Genomic DNA, 24,945 nt, shown 5'->3' with positions numbered 1-24,945 from the left:
GATATCCGTCGTCATCTTGATAATCGATTAAAAAAAGAAAATCAATTTGATAATATCTTCTTGTCAATCGATGATGATCGAACCAGTCAAGAAAATCTAAATAAATTCAAGTATTTCTTCCCTGAAGATTTCGAAGAAGAAAATAAGATTGAAAATATAAATTTCGTCTCGTTTAATCAAGGTAATTGATAATTGTTAATAAATTATTAAGGATATTATAAAAGATATACGTGTTTTTGTTTCTTTTTCTTTATTCTCATCTTGAGTAAATAACATTTTTATAATCGTTCTCCTTTGCTCTAACTTAATTCTTGTATTTACGTTATTAATATCTGTTTAATATAATCCTCATAATTTATTTACTGACTTGTTCAATAAACTTGACATTTTGGAATAAATCATTGATTCGGTATTACATGTTTCAAACGTTCATATGTTCACATATTTACTTAACGGTAAATAACATTTATAGAAAGAATTTCCAGGCAATTATCGATCACTAAGTAAAGCGAAATATTTCAAGAAGATTAAAACGAGAAAGTATTTTGTGAATTCGAAAAAAATTCCAATATCTGTTACGTTAAAAACACTTCGCGGAATAAAATTAAAACTAATATAACCATGCAATCAGCGCAAATTGGTGAGGTATGTTAAATTTTAATACTAATTTTTATTACATTCATACTCTCAACTTTCGTTCTCTAATTAATTTAAAAACATCAAAAAATTTATCATATATAAAATATCATGTATAAAAGTCTATCTATATATGTATATGTGTTTTTATTTACACAAGGACATTTTTTTTTGTATATATATAACTAATTAACGATTTATGGTAATCTTTACACGACTAAGATTGCTTATTGCATTTTGCATTTCCCTAAATGGGTAGAAAAAAAGTAAGAAATGATTTCAAACGAAATAGATAATGTAAATTGAGAAACGTAGATAAAAATAAAATATCCTTACTAGGTTGCAACCGAAGAAATCAATTATGGCAAAGACGATGGTACAACTCGCATGAAGGAAGTAATTAATGAAGCTCCGCCAATAGGAACGCGTAAATTTTCTGGTAAGTTGATATATTGATCTAAGCTAAATTAAGATATTACTTAAAGATATTATTTCTAATTTAATACGAATGTTGATTTCATATTTTGCCAAAATAATCTGAATCGTATATATTAATTTGTTTAAATAGTAGTTTTCTTCTAATTATTTCATATTTAGAATAAATGATAATTATAATAGTAAAAAACAAAATATATATTTCCTTGATAAGTGAGTTAAAAATAAAAAAGAAAAGTTATTAAAATTCATTATACTTATATATGAATACTAATCTAATATAATAATTTCAAAAATAACTATTATATCTAATTGATAATTTTAAAAGTAACTAATAATGACCTTATACGTAATTTTAGCGAACGTGAACGATGATGAAGTTATCAGAAAATCATCGGAAAACGATACCGTAAAAGCAGATACAAGGAGGCTTAAAACCGTGACACTTGATAGAGTCGGCAGAATATTTAAATCCCGAGGGCAAACATGCGAAGTGGATAAAACTGATATGAGCTTAGACAACAGAACGGTTAGCAATTTCATATCGTGTTATTTTATTTTTATCCATTATCAATGATCTAATATTTAAATAAAATATAATTTAATTGAAATGTTAATCTTGAATTTTGTATTAAATCTTTTCTTATCGATAGAATACAACAAAACCGAATGATAATTCTGAAGATGAATCTTCGAGAAAAGACAAAACTAATTCTTTGGGAAGAATGTTAAAGCTTGTAGATAAAGACGGCGCACCAAAGAAGCTTTTTCCTCATTCACGTGCCGGATCCTTAAGTAGGATTTTTCGTAAGCATTCAACTAATGAGACCAACGAAACCATTGACGAGTCAAAGGAAGAATCTCCTGGAATTTTTTCAAGAATGTTCAATCATCTTAGAGGTATTAATTGGTATTTCTAGATATTTCTACAAATTTTCAAGAAAAAAAAAACAAACAAATAGAACAAATGGATAATAAAATGTGATATATAATAATCAATATATATATTGAATATATAATATTTTTTAGATTTACTCACATTCATACATACACACACACACACATACACATATTTAAATAATAGAACCTAGTGATACTCACAAAAAGAGAATCAAGTTGACAGATGATTTTTTTTTGAAATTTTATACAGTTGTAGGATTATACACTGTACCAGCAGAAAAAGATCCAATACTTAATCGTATAAATAAATAATAAAATATATTTCATTTGTTACAGGTCGTTCGGCAGGTAGCAGAAATAAGGGTAATTCTAGTAATTCGCGTGAAACAATGGAAAAAGGAAAGTTACCTCCAACGTTACCTACGAAATTTTCAAGACCACCATTGCCGGTATCTTTGCCATCATCATCATCGTCATCATCGACGAATGAAAAGCAACAAGCAACGAGATTATCCCGAAGAACGTCTAATCTGGCATAAAAATGCCTTTCAATTTTTCGTTGACCGATGGATACAAATTAATAGCCTGTCATCGTGAAAACTAACTAACTAACTAACGAATGAACGAACGAACGAACAAACGGATAAAAACAGTTTAAAAAACAAAACAAACAAAAATAAGAAAGAAATTATGCAATGCACAAAATGTCAACTCAACGTGCGATACTTATTTCTTTATTTCTTTCTTTGCAGAAAATAATCAACTATAATGAGTAACGATGGAAAATATTTTTGTTAAAAAATAAATTCTAAATAGTTAGCGTGTAATAAATTTATTTGTGAATTTAGGGCAAAAATAAAAAAGAAACAAGAAAAAAAGAAAAAACCACCGCAAAATAAATGTAGGAAGATAAAAATACGCATTCCGCTTATTGGAATCAGCATCGGTGGCTTCTATTTAATGAACGTGCATTTTATCATAACACATTTTTTTCTGTATTTTTTCTGTTTTGCTTTCAATCGTATTTCTTCTTCACGTAACTGCATTGATTCTGGAAAATATACGTTAAGCTGCAAGTGAGCCACAATTCGCACGAACAGTTTTTTTCATATATAATTTATTTTCATTAATCCACAGTATACGTATATATGCATATCTTCATAATAATAATAGTAATAATAATAAAACTGATGCGAGGATTTTATAATATTCATTGGGATAGATAAAGTGAATGCAAAAACTAATAGAAACAATTTTAGGTAAAAAGAAGGATTAGTTTAGGAATACACGGGGAATATACGAAAAAGAGAAAAAGAATCGATGACATGAAATAGACAAAGGTATTCTTCTTTTTCTATTTTATTCGCAGATTCATTTGTCGTTTTACATTTTATTATTGCTGTTCTCGCAGCTGCCTCGATAAAAAAATTTCTTTATATACAAAAAAAGTTAGACATCCATATATTTACTTTTTATTTCATTTTTTTTTTTTTAATACGGATGTTCCTGTATTTTACATTTACATATACATATACATATACATATACATACATATATGTATGCATAAGTGTGTGATCCTTAACATCAAGCAATTATCATTAATATTTACAACGTCATGATAAATTTAAAAAAAAAAACATACCATGAATCATCTCGATATCATTTTATTATCATCCCTATAATTATATTACTATAATAATAATTATTATTATTATAATATTATTATTATCATTATTATTATTATTATTATTATTATTATTATTATTATTATTATTATTATCTATCACCTTGTTGTCTTTCGGCTATGTAAACCTTATCTCTTCGTTATCGATGAAAGATTTATATTTGATTTCTTCTTCTTCATTTGTTTCTTTTTCTTTTTTTGACAATTTCGTTTTCTCTCTCTTCCATTCTTTTTTTTCTTCTCTCTCTCTCTCTCTCTCTCTTTTTATATATATAATTCTTTCTCCGCGAACCACGAATCGTGATTTATCACAGAATAAACATAAAATTATAAATGGTAATACTCAAGGGCTAATAATGTCGCGTATTAAATTCTTCATGTAGAACTACGAATATTTTTATTGACGCCTAAAGAACAATTTTTATCTTCTTCTTCCCATTCTCCTTCTTCTTCTTCTTCTTTTTTTTTTTTTTTAATTAATTTTTCCCCTCTTTTTCCTAATGTATAAATCCTACATTATCCTTTCTCGTTCGCGTATTTTGATATGGTCATCGAAATCTGTAAAAATTTGAAACGTCTAATACAGACATAAATACTTCCCCTTTTTGAATATGTCGTTTACTTAATTACTTACGAAGATATAAGCTTTCTAAGAATATATTTCGACAATGATATGAACACTGGCAGATTAAACAAAAGAATCATGTTAGAAGCAATTGGAAAGTATTATTTATATTCGATTATCGAGTAACGATAACTATATAAATAAGCGATTTGCGAATTCACTTTATCATACATGCTCAACATTTTGTTATTTTGACATTAGAAGACTAACGAACATATGCTTGTAACTACGAATGAGTTTCACAAGAATGAATGCAAGGAAAATCCTTTCGGGGACGAGGCTGAGGGGCGGGGTGGCAGGGTAAAAGGAGGATTGATCTTTGTATTTTTCTCTCAATAAAATTCAAAAAGTCTTAGCTCACAAGTTGTGATAAAACATGACGTACGTTTCTTTTTAATAGTAAAAACTTGTAAATGGTGGATGATATTTTTTTGACGATGTTACAAAAATGATAAAAAAGCGTTATCCTTGCACCCATCGAAGGAAACATTTGTATATATATAATTATTTACAATGGCCCAATTACCCGAAGATAAAAAAAAAAAAACAAAATAAAATTAATCGTAAGAAATATTCTAAATAATTGAAGAGGGGATGTAGACGAGGGGCACCTTAGATTATATTAATATTATTTGCACTTAAGAACACTGTGGTAGAAACTACGAATTAGCGAGATTCGTTTCCTCATTTTCTTGTCATTATTTTCTTTTATCTTCAAAAATATCAACAATGACGATTATTCGATTGCACATACGTATGCATACGCTTATGACAAACTTTAGGACTTTTATTATCGAAAACACTATCATTCCGTATACATTTAAAACTTTACCTCTTTCCATTTTCTTTTTGTCATGTTTCGTTTTTCATTTCTTTTCTTTTTTTATATTATTCTTTTTTCTTTTTTTTTTTTTTGATAAATTCCTGCAAAATTTAATTCGTTCAGTCTAGAATTTCGCGTCGTTGATTTATTCCTTTTTTTTCCTGCTTTCGAGGAGCATTTCTAGATTCATATCTAACGCAAGGAAAAATTTTCTCATGCACAATAATTCACTATTTGGATAATAAAAGTTTTCCAAAAATACGCGATGTTCGTTCGTTCTATTCCAAAATTTTCTCGCTTTTGATACCTCTTTTTATTTTTTTTGTTTTTTTTTTCTTTCTCTATCTATTTGGAAAAATACCGCAAAAAAATGTTTCGATTGGACCTCGTTGTTTATTATTTCGAGTGTATTACTTTCTTTTTTATTTTCTTTCTTTCTTTCTCTCTCTCTTTCTCTCTCTCTCTCACGCATTCTCTCTCGCTTTTGACAATTAATTTACACAAAGTTAAGTACTTCTTTCGTACCTTTTTCTTTAATTAAAAAAAAAAAAAAGTTGGACTTAAATACTGAAGAAACAATAATATTAGAAAAAAAAAGAAAAAAAAAACGTTTGACAAGAATATTCGTCTGTAATAGTTCGATAACCATAAATACACCATATGTTATCGGGTTGAGTGACTTTTTTTTTTTTATCCACGAAAAAGTGATATGGCTTCTACGAAGATGCGAGTTTCTTGTTCCCACTAAACTTGTTTGGCCTAACTCGAGAGTAATGATATTCAAAAAAAAAAAAAAAAAAAAACAGTATCTTCATGTGTTCTATTTTTCGCTTCGTCGACATCTTTTACTCCATTCTTTTCTTTTCTTTTCGCTTTCATTTTTAATTTAATTCTCTTTAACACTTAATTGGCACGTCTAGCACGGCTCTTGGACGGATGGTTGCCATTTTGTATGCAACAAACAGCTAAATGATGATAATAACGCTGAATTGATTTCGATTACGCACTCGCCGCAAATCTACTATCCAAAAGAGTTTAAATATACAAATTAATAATTCTAATTAAAATCAATTTGTAATCTTAAAGAAACGTCAAATGTAAAATTAACAAATTTTTTTTTGTATCTTTTCTTTTTTACTAAATTATTATAATAAAGAAAATTTAGTAAAAATGTTTCATCGATAATTTCAAATTTATGTATGCACATGTATGTGTATATAATTAACAAAAAAAAAAAATAAATACATAATTAATAAATAAAACACAAATATAAGTACATTCGTAACGAATGCGAATCGATCCCGTTGACAACCAAAATTGAATTTTTCTTTTTTTCTTTTTTCCTTTTTTCTTTCGTTTGTGTTAATTCGTTATGATATGCAAATCTGTATCTATCTATAAACGGGATCAACACGAGCACGTATGATAATTTACTATGCACAGAAAATAGCAGCTAACGCGTAGAAGATATATTACGACGATATCGTTTCTTCTTCTTCTTCTTTTTTCTTCCAAGTAACAACGACCATATTATCACGACGTTGAATCTCATTCCCGTTGTTAATTAGATTTAATGTATTTTTTTATTGTATAATAATTTTAAATTCGATCCTTCTCATTTTTTCTTGTCCCTCGAGACTTACTCACGCACAAAGGGTACTGTAATATCATTGGTCACAATTTTGGAATCAAAGTGTAAACCAAAAAAAAGTATCAATGAGATCAAACTTTCCATCAAACTGAAAGTTATTCTTTTTTTTTTTTTTTTTTATATTGGGGTCAATGAAAATTGGTATGAGAATAACGCGTGTTGATGACGTGTTAATCGAACAAAATACTCCCCCGACAGATAATAATATTTGAAACGTCGTTGAGTATTAAACCCCAAAATAAAATGGGGGGTGGGGGGAGGAGGAAGCTATAAGATTGGTCGATCTGTCTTTCTTTTTCTTTTTTTCTTTTTTTAATTCCAAAATCTCCTAATCCGTTCGATTGGTTGATCTGCTTTCTTCTACGTTCTTCTTCTCCGAACGTCCACTTCTTCTTAGATTTCTCTGACGTTTTCCTTCGACGAGATTTTTATAACAAAAAAAAAAAAGTATCTCCGTGAAGAATCAGACGTACAACACGCCAGATATATTCTAATATATTCTTTTTTTTTTGTATAGATGTGAGACGTTCATGCTGCCCAGCAAGTCGATTGTCCTTGATAATCATTAATTGGATCATCACATTCCCGACTCGGCTATTCCTTCGTCATCTGCAAAGACATGTAAAGAAAAAAAGAAAAAGAAAAGATTATTTCGTTAGCGCAAAACGTGTGTGTGTGTGAGAAAGAGAGAGAGAGAGAGAAAAAAAAAAAAGAGAAAAAAAAACAACAAAACGAAAAAGAAAAAAGAAAAAGAAACTTATTTTAATAATTCGTCGTATCAAATATCATAATATAATATCATGCTTCGATTAGAAAATTATGCTTACTATTAGACCCGCGCATCGAAGGAAAAAAAAAAGCGAGTTATCATACTACACAGCGTTATAATATTTTCAGTAAGAAGAAAACAATGCTTTCACTATTTCTACACGAATATTATACAACTCGTGTGTTGTTGTTGGTACAGTGTGTTTTTTTTTTTTAATGGTTAATATAAGATTATTTATAATTTTATTCATTTATTTGAATGATACTTAACCATACTAGTTATTAAAGAAATGAGAGTTTTAGTTTTGCACAGAGTAAAAAAAAGAACTTGTTTAGCGTTAAAGCTGTTAATAATTGTAGGCAGGCAAATAATATTTTTGGCAAACATCGCATCAATGCAGGAGGCGACAGCAGCAGCGTTGGTTGAATTATGATATATCTATCTTTCTTTCTTTTTTTTTTTTTATTACTTTTCACACACATTTATTTGCCTTTAATTAATGATAAACAAATGAATGTTCTATTACGCAAAACTCTAACGATCAGCGAACTGTTGTTTTTCCTTGTTATTTTTTTTTTTTTAATCAGCAATTTGTTCCGGCTACTTTCGTGTTTCTGTTTTATTTTTTGTTTTGTTTTTATTGTCTCATGATATCAACTTGCATGCATCGTTATATTTGCCCGCATATAATATACGTGTATTATACGTTGATTTATATATATATGTAATATGTTATATATATTTTATGATATCACGTTTAACAGATGCAAGACATTAAAGTATTCGTGCACGGAGAGAAAAAGCGACGGTCGAAATTACCATCGACGCAGGATTCGGAGTTCGAAGGTCACCTCTCCTTTTCATCCTCGGCAGGACTCTTAGCGTTTTCAACCGAGCTTCGATTCTTTCCTGGATTCAAATGTTATAAAAGGGTAGCAAAAGGTGTTTGTCAGTTAACTACTTACAACGAGGCGATACGATTTTGATTACCCCAAAAAAAAGCGACACATCCACTTTATTTTTATTTGTTTTTCTATTATTATTATTTTTTTTTTATTGTTTCCTATACTCTCATTACCGATCTCCGTTATACCACTACCCCACACTACTATATTTTATTTACCGCCACCATTATTATTTATTATAAATAATTTGATATTCATTGAAGTTAGACAATTGATTTCAACAAAAAAAAAACTTTTTCTTATCTTTTTATATTTATATTGGTCATTATTTATACATGTCACAGGCGATAAGAAAACAATTCGTGCTCGTGTATCACATTTTAATATATCCCATAGAAATATATATTTTTCGATAATAGTACGCGAATCAAAAAAATTGAATTCGTAGAAAGATCAATCGTTAAATTTAAATACATGAAACACGAATACGAATTTGAGATAGTTTCTCAAATAAGTCATTGAGATTCTATATCGTTTATCCTGTTTTCATGCATCGCAAATTTTACACGACTCGACGTATATTGAACGTAGAAATGAAATAAAATGGGAGGGAAAAAAAAGAAAAAAAATACACTTGAAAATACTTGGTGCCGATAAAACAACAAGAAGAAAAAAACCGTAAAAGATTTAAAACGCTCACCTTCGAATCCTTGATTGTCATGAATCTCACGAGGTGGTCCCGTAGTGTCTTGTCCTTCCAAGACAGCAAGTAGACACTGGTGTATGCAGATGTATTGTTGTTCAGTTTGCACCATCCAAACTCTTTCCTTTCTCATAGCCCAAACTATTCCAAATATATCTACGTATTTCGATACCAAAATCTGTTGAAGTATCCTATCTAAGGTGATAAATGTACCGCTACGTCCTACACCAGCGCTACAATGAACGACTATTGGTCGTTGATCTGGCCTAACACGTTCTCGGAATGCTCGAACGAATCTTGCTAACGTTTGAGGTGGACTCGGTACTCCAAAATCCGGCCACGTTGTGAAATGAAAATGTTGTATTACCCTTTTCACGTCACCCTAAATACACAATAAAACAAATTTATTTTAAATACAGATTCGATGTTTTTCCTAATATTATTAACAATAAGAAGAAAAATGTGTGTATAAAGCAATAATAAAATAAAAAAAAAATATATATACCCTGCACAACATGAACTCGGTGATACTCCAATCGGGATAATGTGCCTCGTTTAAAATGGTTACGCAAATATCACCGTAATAAACGGGCAATGTATCCACGGGCCAATAATGATCGCACTTTTCTCTACCCTTCTCGATACATCGCGTGAGCATAACTATAGCTCTGCTATTACTCTCCCACACCATTCTCCAGAAATCATCTCGCGTCGAGTGTAAAGGACCTTGCGTTACTATAAACTCTCTTGGCGAGTTATGACCCTGAACAAAATTTAAATAGATTTTTCGTTAAATCAAAACCATTATTCAAAAAATATCCTTTTATTAATTTTAATATAATATATAGTTTTTTTTTCTTCAAATAAATTATAAATATATACTATGTATATATATATATATATATATATATATATATCTTCGGTATTACTCACAGGAACGTAATTAGCATTAATATAATCCGAGCCCTCTTCGTCATCTACCGGTTGCAATTTGAATCTACTGTGATCGTAAGGTAATATATTTGTAAAACGATTTTTTGGTCTGTTGCATGGTAAATCGGCAGCGGTACATGGTTGATCCCTTCCAACGTGTTTCAGCTCTTCGAATTCTTCCGAAAAACGGAAATCCGAATCCGCTGACATATTTCGATAATGTTCAGAAAAATCTTCTACTTTAATGGGACGACTATAAAAGAAAGAAACAAAAAATAAAAATAATATGAATTAAAAAGGAAAAATATCGTTCATTTATCATACGATCGAGTCTTATGAATATAATTATCTCTACACATTTTATCGTCTAATCGTAAAAAAAAAAAAATACAAGCACTGCTATTGACATAATTACTTTATATCGATTAAATTGTCCACATATAATCATTTATATCGATATATCATCTCAATGATTAAAGATTAAAAAAAACCTACATACACTTGGAAAATTAATTGAAATGTATGAATAAACAAAAGACTCGCTGTCATAAGAAAAAGAAAAAATACGAATCGAGAATAGTAAAAAAAAAAAAAAAAATTATAAAAGACCGATATCGTTGTTCATTAACGTCATCGTCATTGTCATTTAGGATATTTATCAGCAGTTCGAAATATGACTTCAACGACTAGTATGGACAGAATATAAATTAAATATCGTATCGGTGTATATTATTTCATTCCTCATGGGTAACTTGACAATCGGAGTTTTATTTTTCTTTTTTATACGACTATCTAAATAAACTGACTCATTAATTATCTCATTTAGAAAGAAAGTAAGTATAGATCGCGATGAATATATTTTACTAATTAACATAAATATCTTACCTCGTTTCAATAACACTGTCTGGTAAAGATAAATTGTCGGTGGCTCTGGTCTCGGTAGTCTTCCTTCCTTGACTTCGTCTTCTTCTTACGAGCAAACCGATACCCAATAAAGACAGTAAAAGAACAATCGGGACAGTAACTCCAACAATTATAGCAGTGTTATCCTTATCTGTTAGAAACAAACACAACGAATACAGAATATACTGATTTGCCTTATACATCGAGCTTATATCATGGAAAATTTATTCGCATAAGTTATACAATACAACTCTGATTACCTGCCAGCAGCAATCCTTGGACAGACATGCACACGAAATAACGAGGCATGAATTTAGTAATGTTTTTATCAATACGTTCAAATTTATATTAATAATCTTCAGAATAAATTATGATCATTATAAATTATTCCGAGAAAAAATACTTGGAATTATTGAATATCAATAAAATAATAAAAGAAAAACCAAGCTCGAGATGTGAATCTTATTTTATCAATCATAAATTGTTTAAAATTTTATTTTGAATATCGTATTAATATCATAGGTAAACGTTAAAATTATAAATCTTTCCGGCCGATCGCTCTCACCTGTTTGAATTGGAAAACTATAGCTTGTATCCGTGAACATGTCGGGTGCTGTGAAAGCTCGTACTTTTACTCTGTAGGTTGAACCAGATTTAAGTGGCCCGTTGCAATAACCAATTTTGTTATCACAATTTTCATTTCCTATCGTAAAATCTTCTACGGATCCATTTTTAAAAGGATAATAAGGTTCCATAACCTGGGAAAGATGTAAAATGTGAATCGTTATATGAAAAAAATGATATATTCACGATCATTAAAATTACTTTACATACAAATAAGATTATATCATAAATGAAATCACATTAAAAATGAAAACATAACAACGTAAAAATGACGTAATCAAAACTATCGAAGGTACAATGATTTAAATGAAATTGTCACCGAGTGTGTGACTCATATCGTGCGCATTGTGACGATTGAACGAGTCAAATCTATTTTCGTTTTTCAAAACGATATTCGCGTATACACGTAATTACCACTTTTCCTTGAATTTTTATCAAACGCATTAATGCATAATATTTCAATCTATATTACATAATATAATAACATTACCATTTGTTTGGATTTTCAGAAAATACATATATAGATTTCAAAGAATCATTTATCTCAATAATTACAAATAGAATGTTTATTTTTTGATTCACGATTAAACAATCGTGATACGTATTGTTCTACTTGTAATAATAAATTAACAAAGTACAAAAACACTACTTAAATATTCTCGTTCATCAGATTAATAACGAGAAACAACGAGTCACGTAATCATTTCAGATTAATTATAATAATAGTATCGAACTCTCGTGAAAAAGTTAAAAGTGTTCGATTAAAGAAAGGATAAAGAAATTTGATGAAAGAAACTTCACCTGAACGATCAATCTACTAGTATTTACGATAAGATTCTTCAAAGTATCCATCTTAGAAATCTCAATCATGCGTGTTCGCGATTAGAAGCACCAGTAACAACTACAGTGTTACGCATAGTACTTCTATCGTTTGACATAGCATTGCACATATAACGCGTTAGAGAGACGAAGGAGATTCTAAGTTACACGGTCGTCCATGTAATGCGTGTGTGATGGTGAGCCGTTTATGCGATTAGTCCGTGATCTTACAAGTTAATGAGCTGTTTGGAATAATTCGTTGAATTGATTACTCGCATCTGTTGTTGTCTCGTTGATATCCGACGTTAATACCGTTCGCTTACGATGATCAATCTAGATGCCAAAGTATATTTTTATATCAAAAAGATTCAATTTATAATTACTTTACTCGATTAATCGTTAAAGGATCGATGATTAACCGGATATAGCAATTTCAACGAATCATTAACTCTTACATCGAGATATATACAAAAAAGGATTACACACTATCATCCAATCGTGTGTCTAACACATTGTTTTACGTAATAGCAAGACGTGCCGTGACGTTACAGTGGAAAATTATCCTCGTGACAGTGGCACGGATTTTGCATTGAATGAAAACTGCAACAGCAGCGTTTTGATAATCGTTCGATTATGATAATTAACAAATATTTTTCTTTTTCTTTAGTAAGAAAAAGAATACAAATCGAAAATGATGTTTACCTGATAAGGTGGCCAAATGCTGTAAGCTTGAACATCTCTCCAACTAGGCATTTCCAAACCAGATGCATTTTTGCTGTCATCTTCGGCAACGATTATAGTATACGAGGTTACAGCGCCATTTTGTTCACTGAAGTAATTCTTTCTAAACCGTATTTGTATCGTAGTACTGCTTCTACAGACCTCGGTTGGTACAACTTGAGTGGGCGGTTTTGGTGGTGCCCTTATTGGCATCTTTTGCTTCCAAATAAATTCAGGACCATAACCGACCTTAGTCTCGGCTTGAATACGAAAGAAGTAAGTTTTGCCAGGGTGGAGGGTCTTTATGACACCACGGAATTCGTTCGGCTTGAAATGTTGGATCTTCATGTGGGTAGAACCCTGAAGAAAATCGAACGAACGATTAAAGTAACGATAGGATTACCGTTGACGCATTAAAATATTCCCAAGATGATTGTCCGCGTGCTCCTATCTTTTACGTTGTTAGTATTATTGTTACTTATAATCTTTCACGATTAATAATATCAATCAATATTCTTCGATCACATTTAATCGTTGTTATGAAATTAGATTTGAAGAAAAAGAAAACAAAAAAACTAACCTCCAAGCCATAAGTAATACTGTATTTTCTGATGACACCATTGTACTCCTGATTCGGCAAATACCATTCAAAACTGATCTCGCTAGGTTGTATATCAGTTGGATAAAACTTGTCCACTCTGCCGGGATAAGACTCGCTCGTAGTGAAACTGGCACTGAGCGGGTTCGACACCCTCAAATAGGATGATTCAGTTCCTGATCGAACGACCAACGTGAACGTGTAATTTCTATATGGCTTCAATTCTGATATGGTTATCGTGTTAATGGATGTTAAATTTTGGATGTAGTTCCCTTCGGTGTTTATGTATTGCACTTCAAATGTATTATACTCTCCTCTTGGTACGTCCCAAGTCAATGTTATCCTGGTATCGTTAACGTCTGTCGCATTTATTGCAGTGATCGGTTCAGGATCTGAAAACGAGATCCTCGCTTTTGAATATTCTTCGAATGTATATCCCAAATTATTATACAGAGTACTGCGTGTAATGCGACTACGTCGTTTGGATCCGAACCGTTCACCGAATTAATAATATTCTTTATCGCTGAGAATGAAGTTAAAGCTTATCAAGCAAAAAAAGAAAATGTAATCACGCAAATTCAAATGAAGAAGATACCACGTTCCGATGTGGCATTGTAAAGCGTACAACATTCTCAATGGTACGTTAATAGATAATATAAATGAACAATAAATGCAAATCAAAGTGATGTAATATATTATAAATTACGTACGCGCATGATAGATAATTAATAAATAAGACTCTCGTTTATTTTCCTATTCCTATTTGAAAAAGAAAAAAAGAAAAAAAAAAGGAAAAAAGATACTTACAGAGTCTATCCTGTCTAATCAATGGCCGACTTTCCACGTTGTCACTGACAGTCCATACGGTCACTTGATAAAGTCTACCGGGTGTAAGACCAATAAAGGTTATCTTCGTATCGGTATCGTCTACACGACGTTCCTTAGTCGTATTGTTCTCGTCGTTGATACGAAACCGATAAAGATCGAATTTCGATGATTGAATCGGCGTTGGGGTGTACCTTAGCGTTAACGAACCAGGTTGATCGCGATCTACCACCACTACGACTTCGGACTGGATCAGCGGCACTGGATTCGACAGAGTCGTTTTCTTTTAACCTGATTAATTTTAATTCGCCTATTTATGAGTAAACATCGGCGCATACATCCTCTAAATATCCTGTCTCTTTAATCTTAAAAGGAAGAAGAAAGAAAAAAAAGAAGAAAAAAAAAAAAAAACTAAATGACGAAGTAAGCCAAGGAAATGTTAACGAAACGTACAAAATTCGCCTGCTGTTATTTCAAGATTAGTCGTGAAATTTGAAACAAAACAAAAAAATGTGGAGATATATAAGAATAAAGGATGAAATCGTAGGCTACATAATATTCTATTAGCACAATATGATGCACGTGTAGAAGAATTTCGTTAAGCATTTGCGTCAAATTAAGGATAGTTTTTTATACTCACTCAAAATGAAACACACAAAAAGAAAAAACACGAAGTTTCAAACGTTAGAACCTCGGGTGATGATTACTCACTTGTTCTGGTCGTTAAATTGGTGATTTCACTGACTAGATCGTAAGATATGGTATAGACGCTGAATGAATACTGCATGCCTGGCATTAAATCACCAACTAGTACTCTTTCCGTGTGAATAGTGTTCTCGTCGAATACAAGAGCAGATATTTCGGGACTTTCGGTGACATTTTTTGCTCTCACATCTTCTGGATTTTCTACGGGCCACCATCTTATCACATAGGTTTCTATCCTACCTTCGGGTCTTGGCCATTCTAAGGTAACATTCGTTGAATCCACGATCGGACGAATATTTAATACTGGGTTTGGTCCTTCAAAAAATAATCGTTTTTATAATGAAAACATTGTTATATATAATATACGTCACATATTATATAATGTAAAGAAATGTACACTCACGAATCGTATGATTTACTTGCAACGGATGTAAACTTTCTACCCCATAGCTTACAGTATTCACTTGTATCGTGTACCTCTCTCCAGGTGTCATATCGGCAACTTCTGCCTCGCCGATTTCTCGAACACTCGGTAATTTCACCCATCTTGGTTCGTCTTCCGTACGATACCTAATTGAATATTCAGAAAATATCGAATCCGTTGGTGCCTCCCAATGGACGAGTACGGTGTTACTGGTAACTTTTTCAATGCTCAAATTCTTTGGTGGATGAGGAACTAGAAAGAAAAAAAAGAAAAGAAACGAGTAATTTCAAACGTAAGAGTTGTCCTTTCCATTTCTCAAGGACACGTATAAATGAATGTTCATATTCGAAGGTGTTCAACACTCACGGACTGCTTGAAAATGTGCATGCGGTTCGCTCCTGAGTCCATGACTAATGGCGAAAACCTTGACCTCATATCCCGCACCAGGATAAAGATCTTCTAAAACAATGTGCGACTCTGTGGTCAAGGTGGTCGCACTTTCCCCGGTATCGTTTCTATTATGCGTCACCTCGAACTTTTCTTGCCTTGAGTTTACGTCACTCTTCCAGGATATGTTCAAACCTTTTTCAATCGATTTCAAATCTTCAATTATCGGACTAGATGGTCGTGTTACTTGATAAAGTATCGTCTCATTCGATTCAACTTTGCTGCTAATCGCTTGAACGATTATGGAATAATTTCGTCCTGGCAATAAAGCTTCCAATGTGACCTATAATCAGAAAAAATAAATAAAGTTAATGTAAAAGAAAAAGTAATTTCCTTTCTAATGATCTATTTTCGTTCTTTTTTGTTTGAAAAAAAAAAAAAAAAAGAATATCTTACTCTGGTTTTATCAGTTGTCAAAGTGTTGCTATCACCACCGATAGTTGTTTCCACTTCGTGATACTGAAGTTTATAGCTGTCTTGTGTACTACTATTTTCTGGATTCCATGACACTTCAACCATACCTGTTCTCTCGTCGACTTCTGCTCGAAGATCTCGCACCGGTAAAGGTTCTAAATATTTTTGAAAAAAAAAAAATTAACGATATAAATGGAACCAATTAATAATAATAATATATTATTTATCGAGAAGACAAACTTACTAAGAGTAACGTCACCACTGGCTGGCCAACTGGTAACCTTACCAGAGACTGTTTTTACAATGACCTGATACGTTTTCCCAGGTTCTAAATCTTTAAATTCCAATCTGCTTTCATCGTCACGATTTTTGCTGACTGGTGCTAATCTCCGATTACCTCCAAGAGATATTTGATACTTGTCAAACTCCGATGTTCCATTCGGTGGTTTCCAAAATACTCTGAAGGAAGTAGACGTTATTAAAGACTTGTCAAAAGTCACGTTCAAGGGTCGCAAAGGTACAGTGCGATATTGGGCAGTCGTTGGTGTCGAAGTTTCATCTTCGGAAACCGTTTGTACCGAAATGTTGTAAGCTCGACCTGTGTGTTAATAATAAATACAAAAAAAAATAGACACTTATATCAGTCGATATCAATTATTCGTAACATTTGAAATTGTTAACCAACAAAATTATACGTTTAACTGACTGGTTCGTTTAATTGTTAACGATAACAAAAATTGCACTTTCATGCAAGCAAGTAGTAACTTACTCGTAACATGATTTAAACTAATAGACACGTACCAGGGACGAGTCCTTTGAATGCAGCTTGAGCTGGTCCAGGTGGTTCACCTTCTTTCTCCACGTAAAGAACCGATTCAATCGCATCCTTGGGATCAATACTGACTTTGTAATGAGTATAAATCCCAGCAGGATACGGTGGTTGCCAGAGTACCAGCAACGTAGTTTCATTTCTAAACCATACAATGAACTTTCCCGGTGTGTTAGGTTCTAACGGAAAAAAGATAGAGAAAAAATAAACAAAAGTAATTAAACGAATCATTAAAATATAATACTCGACATTTCAAATGTTTCATATTAGATAAACGATTAATATAAATGTGACACGTTACTGGTTGTAAAGTTTCTGCTCGTGTAGGCCACGCTCTCTTTGGTGTCCAGCACCGTGAAAAGTTGAAGGGAGTACGTTGCCCCCGGCGTAAGATCACGAAGGGTATAGGGCACTGCATCGGCGGGTATCACGCTCGTCCTTGGATTTCCGGTGTCGCTGAAGCTTTGTACCCTCAGGCGGAAACCGGAATAATTACCCTGGACTGGTGGTGACCAATACACGATAGCGGTTTTCCCATTGCGGACCGATACGGTCAAATTGGAGGGTGGATCCGGTACTGAAGCGCGAACAATTATCATGAATTATATGATGACACATTTGTTACATCTATCACAATTTACACATTCATTCCGATATAATAGATTTTATTTATCAAAAATTTTCAACGAATCGTAATAGAAAATTATTTAAACAATTTTCAATCATTTAAATATATTTACGGTTGAGTGTAATGCACTCTCTAAGGGGAAAAAAAAAAAGGTTTCCACGGCACGTGGCCACTCTTACTCGTATTTTAGATTAAAATGTATGTCGGATCGTGTTTGAAATATATACGAGCTGGTTATCAGGGGAAAAGTCTTGTCTTCGTATTTCTTATATATATATGTACATGTATATGTGTATATATATTTAGGTTCTAAGAATTTTAGAAAGGTACACTAACTTTATTCAAAGTTTATACCTGTCGTGATCGATGCAGCCCACGTGAGCCAATCGTGAAGAGTGCCGTTACTGTAGTACAACCAAAACTCATATCTCGTACCAGGAAGAACGTTAGTGAGTTTGATAACATCACCTATTTCTGTTGCGGCTTTCCTAATGTTTGGTGGTGGATTACCAACAGCAGGACTGTAATCCAGTCTTAACGAGGAACCACTTTGGCTCAAATTACCTGGAATCTCGATTGCTAGATCGGCCGAGTACGTCACCTGAGAAAAAGAAAATAATCAAAGGTCAATATAATCAGAATCTATCGTATTAAATATTTTTAATGTGTGTTATTTTTAAACTGTTAATACAATTTCTAATAAATAAAGTATATATATAAATAGGAATGATAGATTTATCAATCTATAATGAGAATATATTTTAAATCTCTTATGTAGCACAAAGCAAAGTGATTTTATTTTCGATGACATCTCGGTAATAAGAATTCCATTGCAACACAATGGAATCTTGTATGATGTTATCACAGTAAGAGAGAAACAGAAATTTGCATCACGCATTCCAAGATCATAGTTCGCGCTCAACAATTCTCACGACTTTATAATATAGATTTCTGTGCATAAGAATTTTGATACTTTGCATTATAAACAAATATCAATTATTTCAAATTTGCATTAGAAAGAAATACGAATATTCCTGTAACTCACTGTATACATATCTATGTACATATATGGTAACATTATTATAGCCCTGATCTATGAATCGAATCATTGAACAGACGTCAAATCTATCAGAAATCATCAATAGCATATAACCATCCTATCTAAGTTTCATTTTCACATAATCATAGAAGAACAAATATGACAAAAATTCAACAAACTCATATCTCCTTTAAAACGGATCACTCTTCTTCTTTTTTCCCTCCCCCTCCCCCCTCCCATCATCGATACACACCATAATCCAATTAATTTTGATATCGTTTCTTTGGAGTTTAATCGCACGTAAAAGCGCATTTACTTTTTTTTTTTCCTTCTTCTTCTTCTCTTCGAATGCGTTTACACACCATTGCTTTGCACGCATTTTGTACTTACGATCGTGCGTTTTGCTTGTTTTAACGAGAGAGAGAGAGGCGTGACCTCCCCCAGAGTTTCGAGAATACTCACTCGCTTTCTCTCCCCCACGAAAACTCGTAACAAATGGCGAGTCGGTCGATAGTGAATTCTCTCTTCCGTATATGTGTGTTTGTGTGTGTCTGTATATGTGTATTTTATACATATAAGTTAGGTAGCATTTATCATACTATATTCTTGGATAGTATTGTTAAATTTTAATGAATCTAACATTGGATTCGAACGTAATGATCTTTTTTTCTTTCCTTCCCCTCCCACCATAACCCCTCACCCCTCTTATTTCCAAGACCATTTTTGAATTTTATCAATCTCTTAACGATTCGTTGCAATTAACATGAAAGATTTATAGATATTGTAATTATTTTCTTTGGACAAGATATTATGCTGCGCTAACATATGTAGTTGTATGATTTAATAACGATAAATATCGCTGAAACGTATAAATGTAAACCGTGACATTCACGCGACGAATGAAACCACAGGAAAACGTGTATTATATATAAGTCAACTAATTGTCGAGTAGGACCTTCTAACGTAATTACATTTGCACCGCAAGTTTTTTATTCGTTTAATTAAAAATTCTGTCCTATTACAAATATTAAATATATTATTAGATTAATCTCTTGTGTAATATTAGTAACGTGGTTCGTTGAGTATAATAGTTTACGTGTAAAAAAAGAATATTTAAATTGATAAGGAAAAAAAGGAAGAAAATAAAAAATTCAATTTCAATACGAAGTAAGTCAAAGAAAATTCGTACGAATCTTTTCGCTGCTTATTCATTTATATTTCTTTTATTTGTGTTTTTTTTTAAAGGTTTTTCTCCAATCCAATCATCGCGAAAGGAAGAAATAGCGAAGAAGAAAAAAATGTTTGACGTATTCGAACGAACCACACGAGCCGCGTTTCAAACATCTGGCGGCTATACGCGACGTACCGGAAGTTGCATGGTGGGCGTAAAATGGGGCCCACCGCGATTCTATGAACGTCGTTATTGAAAACCACGATGACGACTACGACTACGACTACGACTACGACTACGACGACGACGACTGAAAAAAGCAAAACGTTCCCCCTTTTTTTTTTTTTTTAATCATTTTCCATTTCTTTTTTTTTACGAATACGACTGCTCTTATAAAAATCTATTCTTTTTGTTTTCATTCTTTCCTCTCATTCGGACGAATAATTTCGAATAATATACTTTGACAAGAAGGAAGAAGAACATTTTCCAGTTTTTCAGGTGTGTGCCTTTCCTCTCTTTCTCTCTCTCTCTCTCTCTCTCTCTCTCTCTTTTTCTCTCGACGACATCCGGACGTGTTGGTGAGAGATATATATATTGATCTCTCTTCCCTTTTTACTTTCTTCTCGCTCCCTCAATTTCTTTCGTTGTAAAACTCTCTCTCTCTCTCTCTCTCTCTCTCTTTCTCCCTCTTTCTCTCTCTCTTTCTTTTCTCTCTCTCTCCCTTGCTCGTCGACAACCCTTCTCGTCGTCGTCGTCGTCGTTTGCGACGACTGGAACTTCTAATTGTACAAAGAAGGTTTTGAATGGTCGAATAGCTACAACATGGGGAAGGAAGGTGGTGAACTAAAAGCAGAAAAAAAGAAAAACGATAGGATGGAAAAATTGCAGAAAGAAGATAGAAAAATTGGAAACGTTTAAAACGTATTTCTTGGCGTTATTTTGTGAAATTCGTTGATTCGTTAAAAGGATTAGCAAAATAAATCAAATAACTATACTGAAAGTCGTTTAAATGTGAAGTAAGACAAAATTATGTACTTTTATTAATTGTAAGTAATATATCACATATTAATTTAGATATAATAAATGTAGTTATGAGATTTCATTCGAAATATATGAAAAATACTTTTTTCCGATTTCGTTTCAATATCTGTCTGTACTCTGTACCGTTATAAATCCGTAGACAGAATATATTTGTCTATTTGTTTTAAAAGGGCTTATCTAATCTTAAAATAGTTTTCTTTTATTGATTTATGGAAATAAATGAGGTTTCCACATCGGGAACTGTGAAAACGGAAATAAAATAAACACGAACAATCAATACTCGTAGATACGTTCTTAATACTTATTATATTTTCTATAGAGATTTTCTGTTGGTCGTACTGTTCTGTTGATATTTAATTATTTGCCACTTGTGAATTCATATAATAAAGTCATTATTTTCTAAAACTATTAATTTTATTGAATAATATTATTTTTATTTTATATTAAAACGTCTAATTATTTTGGAAAGGACTTAGGGTTTCCACAATTTAACTGGTATATACAATTTAACGTTAACACATGTGTGTATGTGTATGTGTGTGTATGTGTCGTTGTACATGATATATACAGGATGATAATTAAAACGTTGCAAACGCCAAAGTCAAAGAAGGGAGACGGTCAGACCGTTTGCGACTGCGGAAAAAAAGAAAATAAAAAAAAAAAAAAAAAAAAAAAAAAAAAAATATATATACGCGATATACAATTTCAGAGAAAAGAGTGAATTTAAAAAAGCACATTAACAACTTACGGCTTCGTTAACGAAAGTAATTAGAANTACAATTTAACGTTAACACATGTGTGTATGTGTATGTGTGTGTATGTGTCGTTGTACATGATATATACAGGATGATAATTAAAACGTTGCAAACGAACGAACGAACGAGCGGAAAACAAAAAGACAAAATTGTCTGTGTTGAAAAAAAAAAAAAAAAAAAAAAAAAAAAAAAAATAAAATATATATACGCGATATACAATTTCAGAGAAAAGAGTGAATTTAAAAAAGCACATTAACAACTTACGGCTTCGTTAACGAAAGTAATTAGAATGCGAAACGAACGTAAACTCTCGACATTCCTTAGACGAATTTTCGTTTTTCAGGATTAAAAGAAAAAAAGAAAAAGAAAAAGCTGAAAACAACTTTGATCCTCGCGCGCATTTACTTTCTTGCTAATATTTCAAAATATAATTAAAATAAAATATATATGTATATATTTTTTTCCCCCAGGCAAAGAGATTACAAAAATAATAGAAGATAAATATAAAAAAATCTCAATATGAAATAATTTTCTTTTATAGACCTTATTATATTTTTATTTTTATTACATTGGAATATATATATAAATCTACGGAACAAAACATAATAATTGGATATACACATTCCAATATTGTATATTTTCTATTGTATATTTCGAACGAATAGAATTCCCATGGCTCGAGCTCGTCAATAAGAATTTCAAAAAAAATATTTACGAGAGTTACACCTCTTAACCATTGACTGATTGGTCAACCAACCAACCGGCTGACTCTTCTTGAGTACGACTGTCATTGCATTTGAGTTGCACTCGCGGTATGTTGGAATGCGGGAATGCCTTGACGACGCGTATCTACTATCTTTCTCTCTCTCTCACTCTTCTAGTTTGAACGAAACGAAGGGACGCTGGTTGGTTGTTCCCCCTTTTGCTTTGCACGCGTCGTTCGATCGTGCAACAACCGTCGTCGACGAGGAGGAGGACGATGATGCTACTTCCTGTTGACCCCCGTCACGCACTCCGCGAACGTTTCCTTTTATCCCAACCTCTCTTTCTCTTTCTCTCCCTTTCTTATTATTTATCTTTATCTCTCTTTATACTTCGATATGCGAACAACTCTCTTCTCTTTACCTCTTGAAAACTTGCAAAGCCAGTTCTTATTGAAGTACGCATACAAGCACGGTTATGTTTAACATAAGGAAAGTGTCGTTAGGTATGTTGATGAAACTTGGTCATGCTTAAAAACCTATATATATATATATAGGTTGTAAAAGGATGTACAATATTAAATATTAATCTGGTATATCAAATCATTGTAATATTGTCGATTAAGGTCAGTATTTTCTTGATTGATCATTTGATTAAATATATTTGTTATATTATTATAACGATATTATATTAACATGTTCTAGTTTTCAAATGATCGTACTTAAGTATTAAGTATACTATAGTATATATACTATAACTATATTTTGTAGAAAAATTAAAATACACGATCAAGTTATAATCTGGATAACGTTGTATGATTGAGGATATAAATTGTTTAATATTACTATTATTTTATTTACATTTCATTCTTGAGTAGATTATCCAAGTTTCGTTTAAAGTTGTCTTTACGATTCTCTTTATTTCATCAACCCTTCGTTTTTATTTCTCTTTACTACGTTTTTCTTGCCTTTCAAGTTCCTCGATGTTGCTTGTTATATCAAAAATGCACCGTCGGACTTTGTAACTCTCGTGACGCGAATAAAAATCATCTCACGCTTTGAAAATAATACAAAGGTGTGTACGCGTATGATGTATATATACATTACTCTTTTCGAATGCATGCGTCTTCTTCAATCTTCTCGTCACCATCGCAAGTTGTTTTTACTCTTCTTTTTTTGTTTTTTTTTTGTTTTCTTTCTTCTCTTCTCGATCGATAACGACTTCATAAATCACAGAACGCATTGCTTGCACACTCCGAGCATTATATTATTTTTATTTTTTCCCGGATAAACGTATATAATACTTTGCTTCATCGAACGACGTATATAGTTCCATCGAGAGTGAGAAAATAAATTCAAAAATCGTCTAGAATGTCGAGAAAACATAACCGGGAATGATCATAGCGACGATTAATAATAATGTTATTCTAGAAAGAAAAGAAAAGACAAGAATGATCGTCATTCTATGCATTCCAATGATAAAAGAAAAAAAAGTGTCGCGTTTGATCGGTAATCATCGAGTTGAATCATTCTAATAATAATAATAATAATAATAAAATTTCTTCAATGAAATATATTTGTTAATTCCATTTAATTCGTGATAAAAAAATTTTCATCCCAATAATAAATATAATTAAAATGAAAAAGGGATCTCTAATTTTTGATTAAAATGTTTCTTTTCTAATCGTGTTTTCAACGAAAATAAGTTGAACTAACAATATGTTGTTCGTTTGATGCAACGAGTATTCGTAGAAATTTAATCGAAATTTGTTAGAAGCTTTCCTCCACCCCTCCCCTCGCTCGCCAGAGTTACGAGATTAAAAAATATTTGACACGAGAGAGGGGAAAAAAATTCGTCCATTTGGATAGAAAATGTTAGCAAATTTCGTGCTTGCATCATAGATACTACTACTGGCTACTTTCTCACATCGGTTCGGGTGCGTGTCGCTGACACTTGCAGTTGCAACGTTTAACACAAGTATGGCAGTTTGCCAGGAACCCAGGAAGATAGAAAGAAAAAAAGAAAATACTACGTAACGTCTCTAACTATATAGAAAATGGATCATCGTATACTAGTGATTAGGATAATCGTTATGATATTGATCCCGTAAAAAAAGAAAAAAAAAAAAAAAAAAAAAAAAAAAAAGATCTGCTGTGGCACGACGAAAGTGGAAAAGTGTCGTGGCTACACGCTCGTTTGCGTGTTTCCTGACAAGTTTAATTGGCATCTACCATGAA

At 31.9% G+C, this 24,945-nt stretch overlaps 2 protein-coding genes across 10 annotated transcripts in view; one reads left to right on the top strand and one right to left on the bottom strand.

Annotated features, from left to right (window-relative positions):
• Positions 1-621: 621 nt before the first annotated feature.
• On the top strand, positions 622-2,510 carry LOC106793591. The gene is made up of 5 exons (XM_014760640.1): positions 622-645; positions 976-1,075; positions 1,431-1,600; positions 1,725-1,971; positions 2,308-2,510. Exons 1-5 carry the CDS (start codon positions 622-624, stop codon positions 2,508-2,510), a joined length of 744 nt encoding a protein of 247 aa, XP_014616126.1.
• A 4,182-nt stretch (positions 2,511-6,692) lies between these two features.
• LOC106793626 (tyrosine-protein phosphatase 10D) overlaps positions 6,693-24,945 on the bottom strand; it is a 41,137-nt gene continuing 22,884 nt past the window's right edge. For 6 of the 9 annotated variants that reach the window (XM_014760722.1, XM_014760720.1, XM_014760725.1 and 3 more), the window contains exons 5-23: positions 18,355-18,601; positions 17,674-17,949; positions 17,345-17,551; positions 16,788-17,141; positions 16,526-16,698; positions 16,049-16,412; positions 15,662-15,934; positions 15,265-15,573; positions 14,536-14,814; positions 13,711-14,120; positions 13,113-13,490; positions 11,533-11,725; positions 11,228-11,242; positions 10,950-11,118; positions 10,065-10,317; positions 9,637-9,894; positions 9,129-9,513; positions 8,343-8,432; positions 6,693-7,363 (exon numbers count right to left, since the gene is read on the bottom strand). In XM_014760722.1, the coding sequence (XP_014616208.1) occupies positions 8,371-8,432; positions 9,129-9,513; positions 9,637-9,894; positions 10,065-10,317; positions 10,950-11,118; positions 11,228-11,242; positions 11,533-11,725; positions 13,113-13,490; positions 13,711-14,120; positions 14,536-14,814; positions 15,265-15,573; positions 15,662-15,934; positions 16,049-16,412; positions 16,526-16,698; positions 16,788-17,141; positions 17,345-17,551; positions 17,674-17,949; positions 18,355-18,601 (4,605 nt within the window). In that variant the 3' untranslated portion in view covers positions 6,693-7,363; positions 8,343-8,370. The remainder of the gene's footprint in view (positions 7,364-8,342; positions 8,433-9,128; positions 9,514-9,636; positions 9,895-10,064; positions 10,318-10,949; positions 11,119-11,227; positions 11,243-11,532; positions 11,726-13,112; positions 13,491-13,710; positions 14,121-14,535; positions 14,815-15,264; positions 15,574-15,661; positions 15,935-16,048; positions 16,413-16,525; positions 16,699-16,787; positions 17,142-17,344; positions 17,552-17,673; positions 17,950-18,354; positions 18,602-24,945) is intronic. The other 3 variants (XM_014760727.1, XM_014760726.1, XM_014760728.1) reach the window with 3 other exon arrangements.

Source organism: Polistes canadensis, unplaced genomic scaffold, assembly GCF_001313835.1.
Source record: "Polistes canadensis isolate GaletaPanama2010 unplaced genomic scaffold, ASM131383v1 scaffold_16, whole genome shotgun sequence".
NCBI classification, from domain to species: Eukaryota; Metazoa; Arthropoda; class Insecta; order Hymenoptera; family Vespidae; genus Polistes; species Polistes canadensis.
Note: the sequence above shows the minus strand (reverse complement) of the source record. Positions and strands in the feature narration are given on the sequence as shown.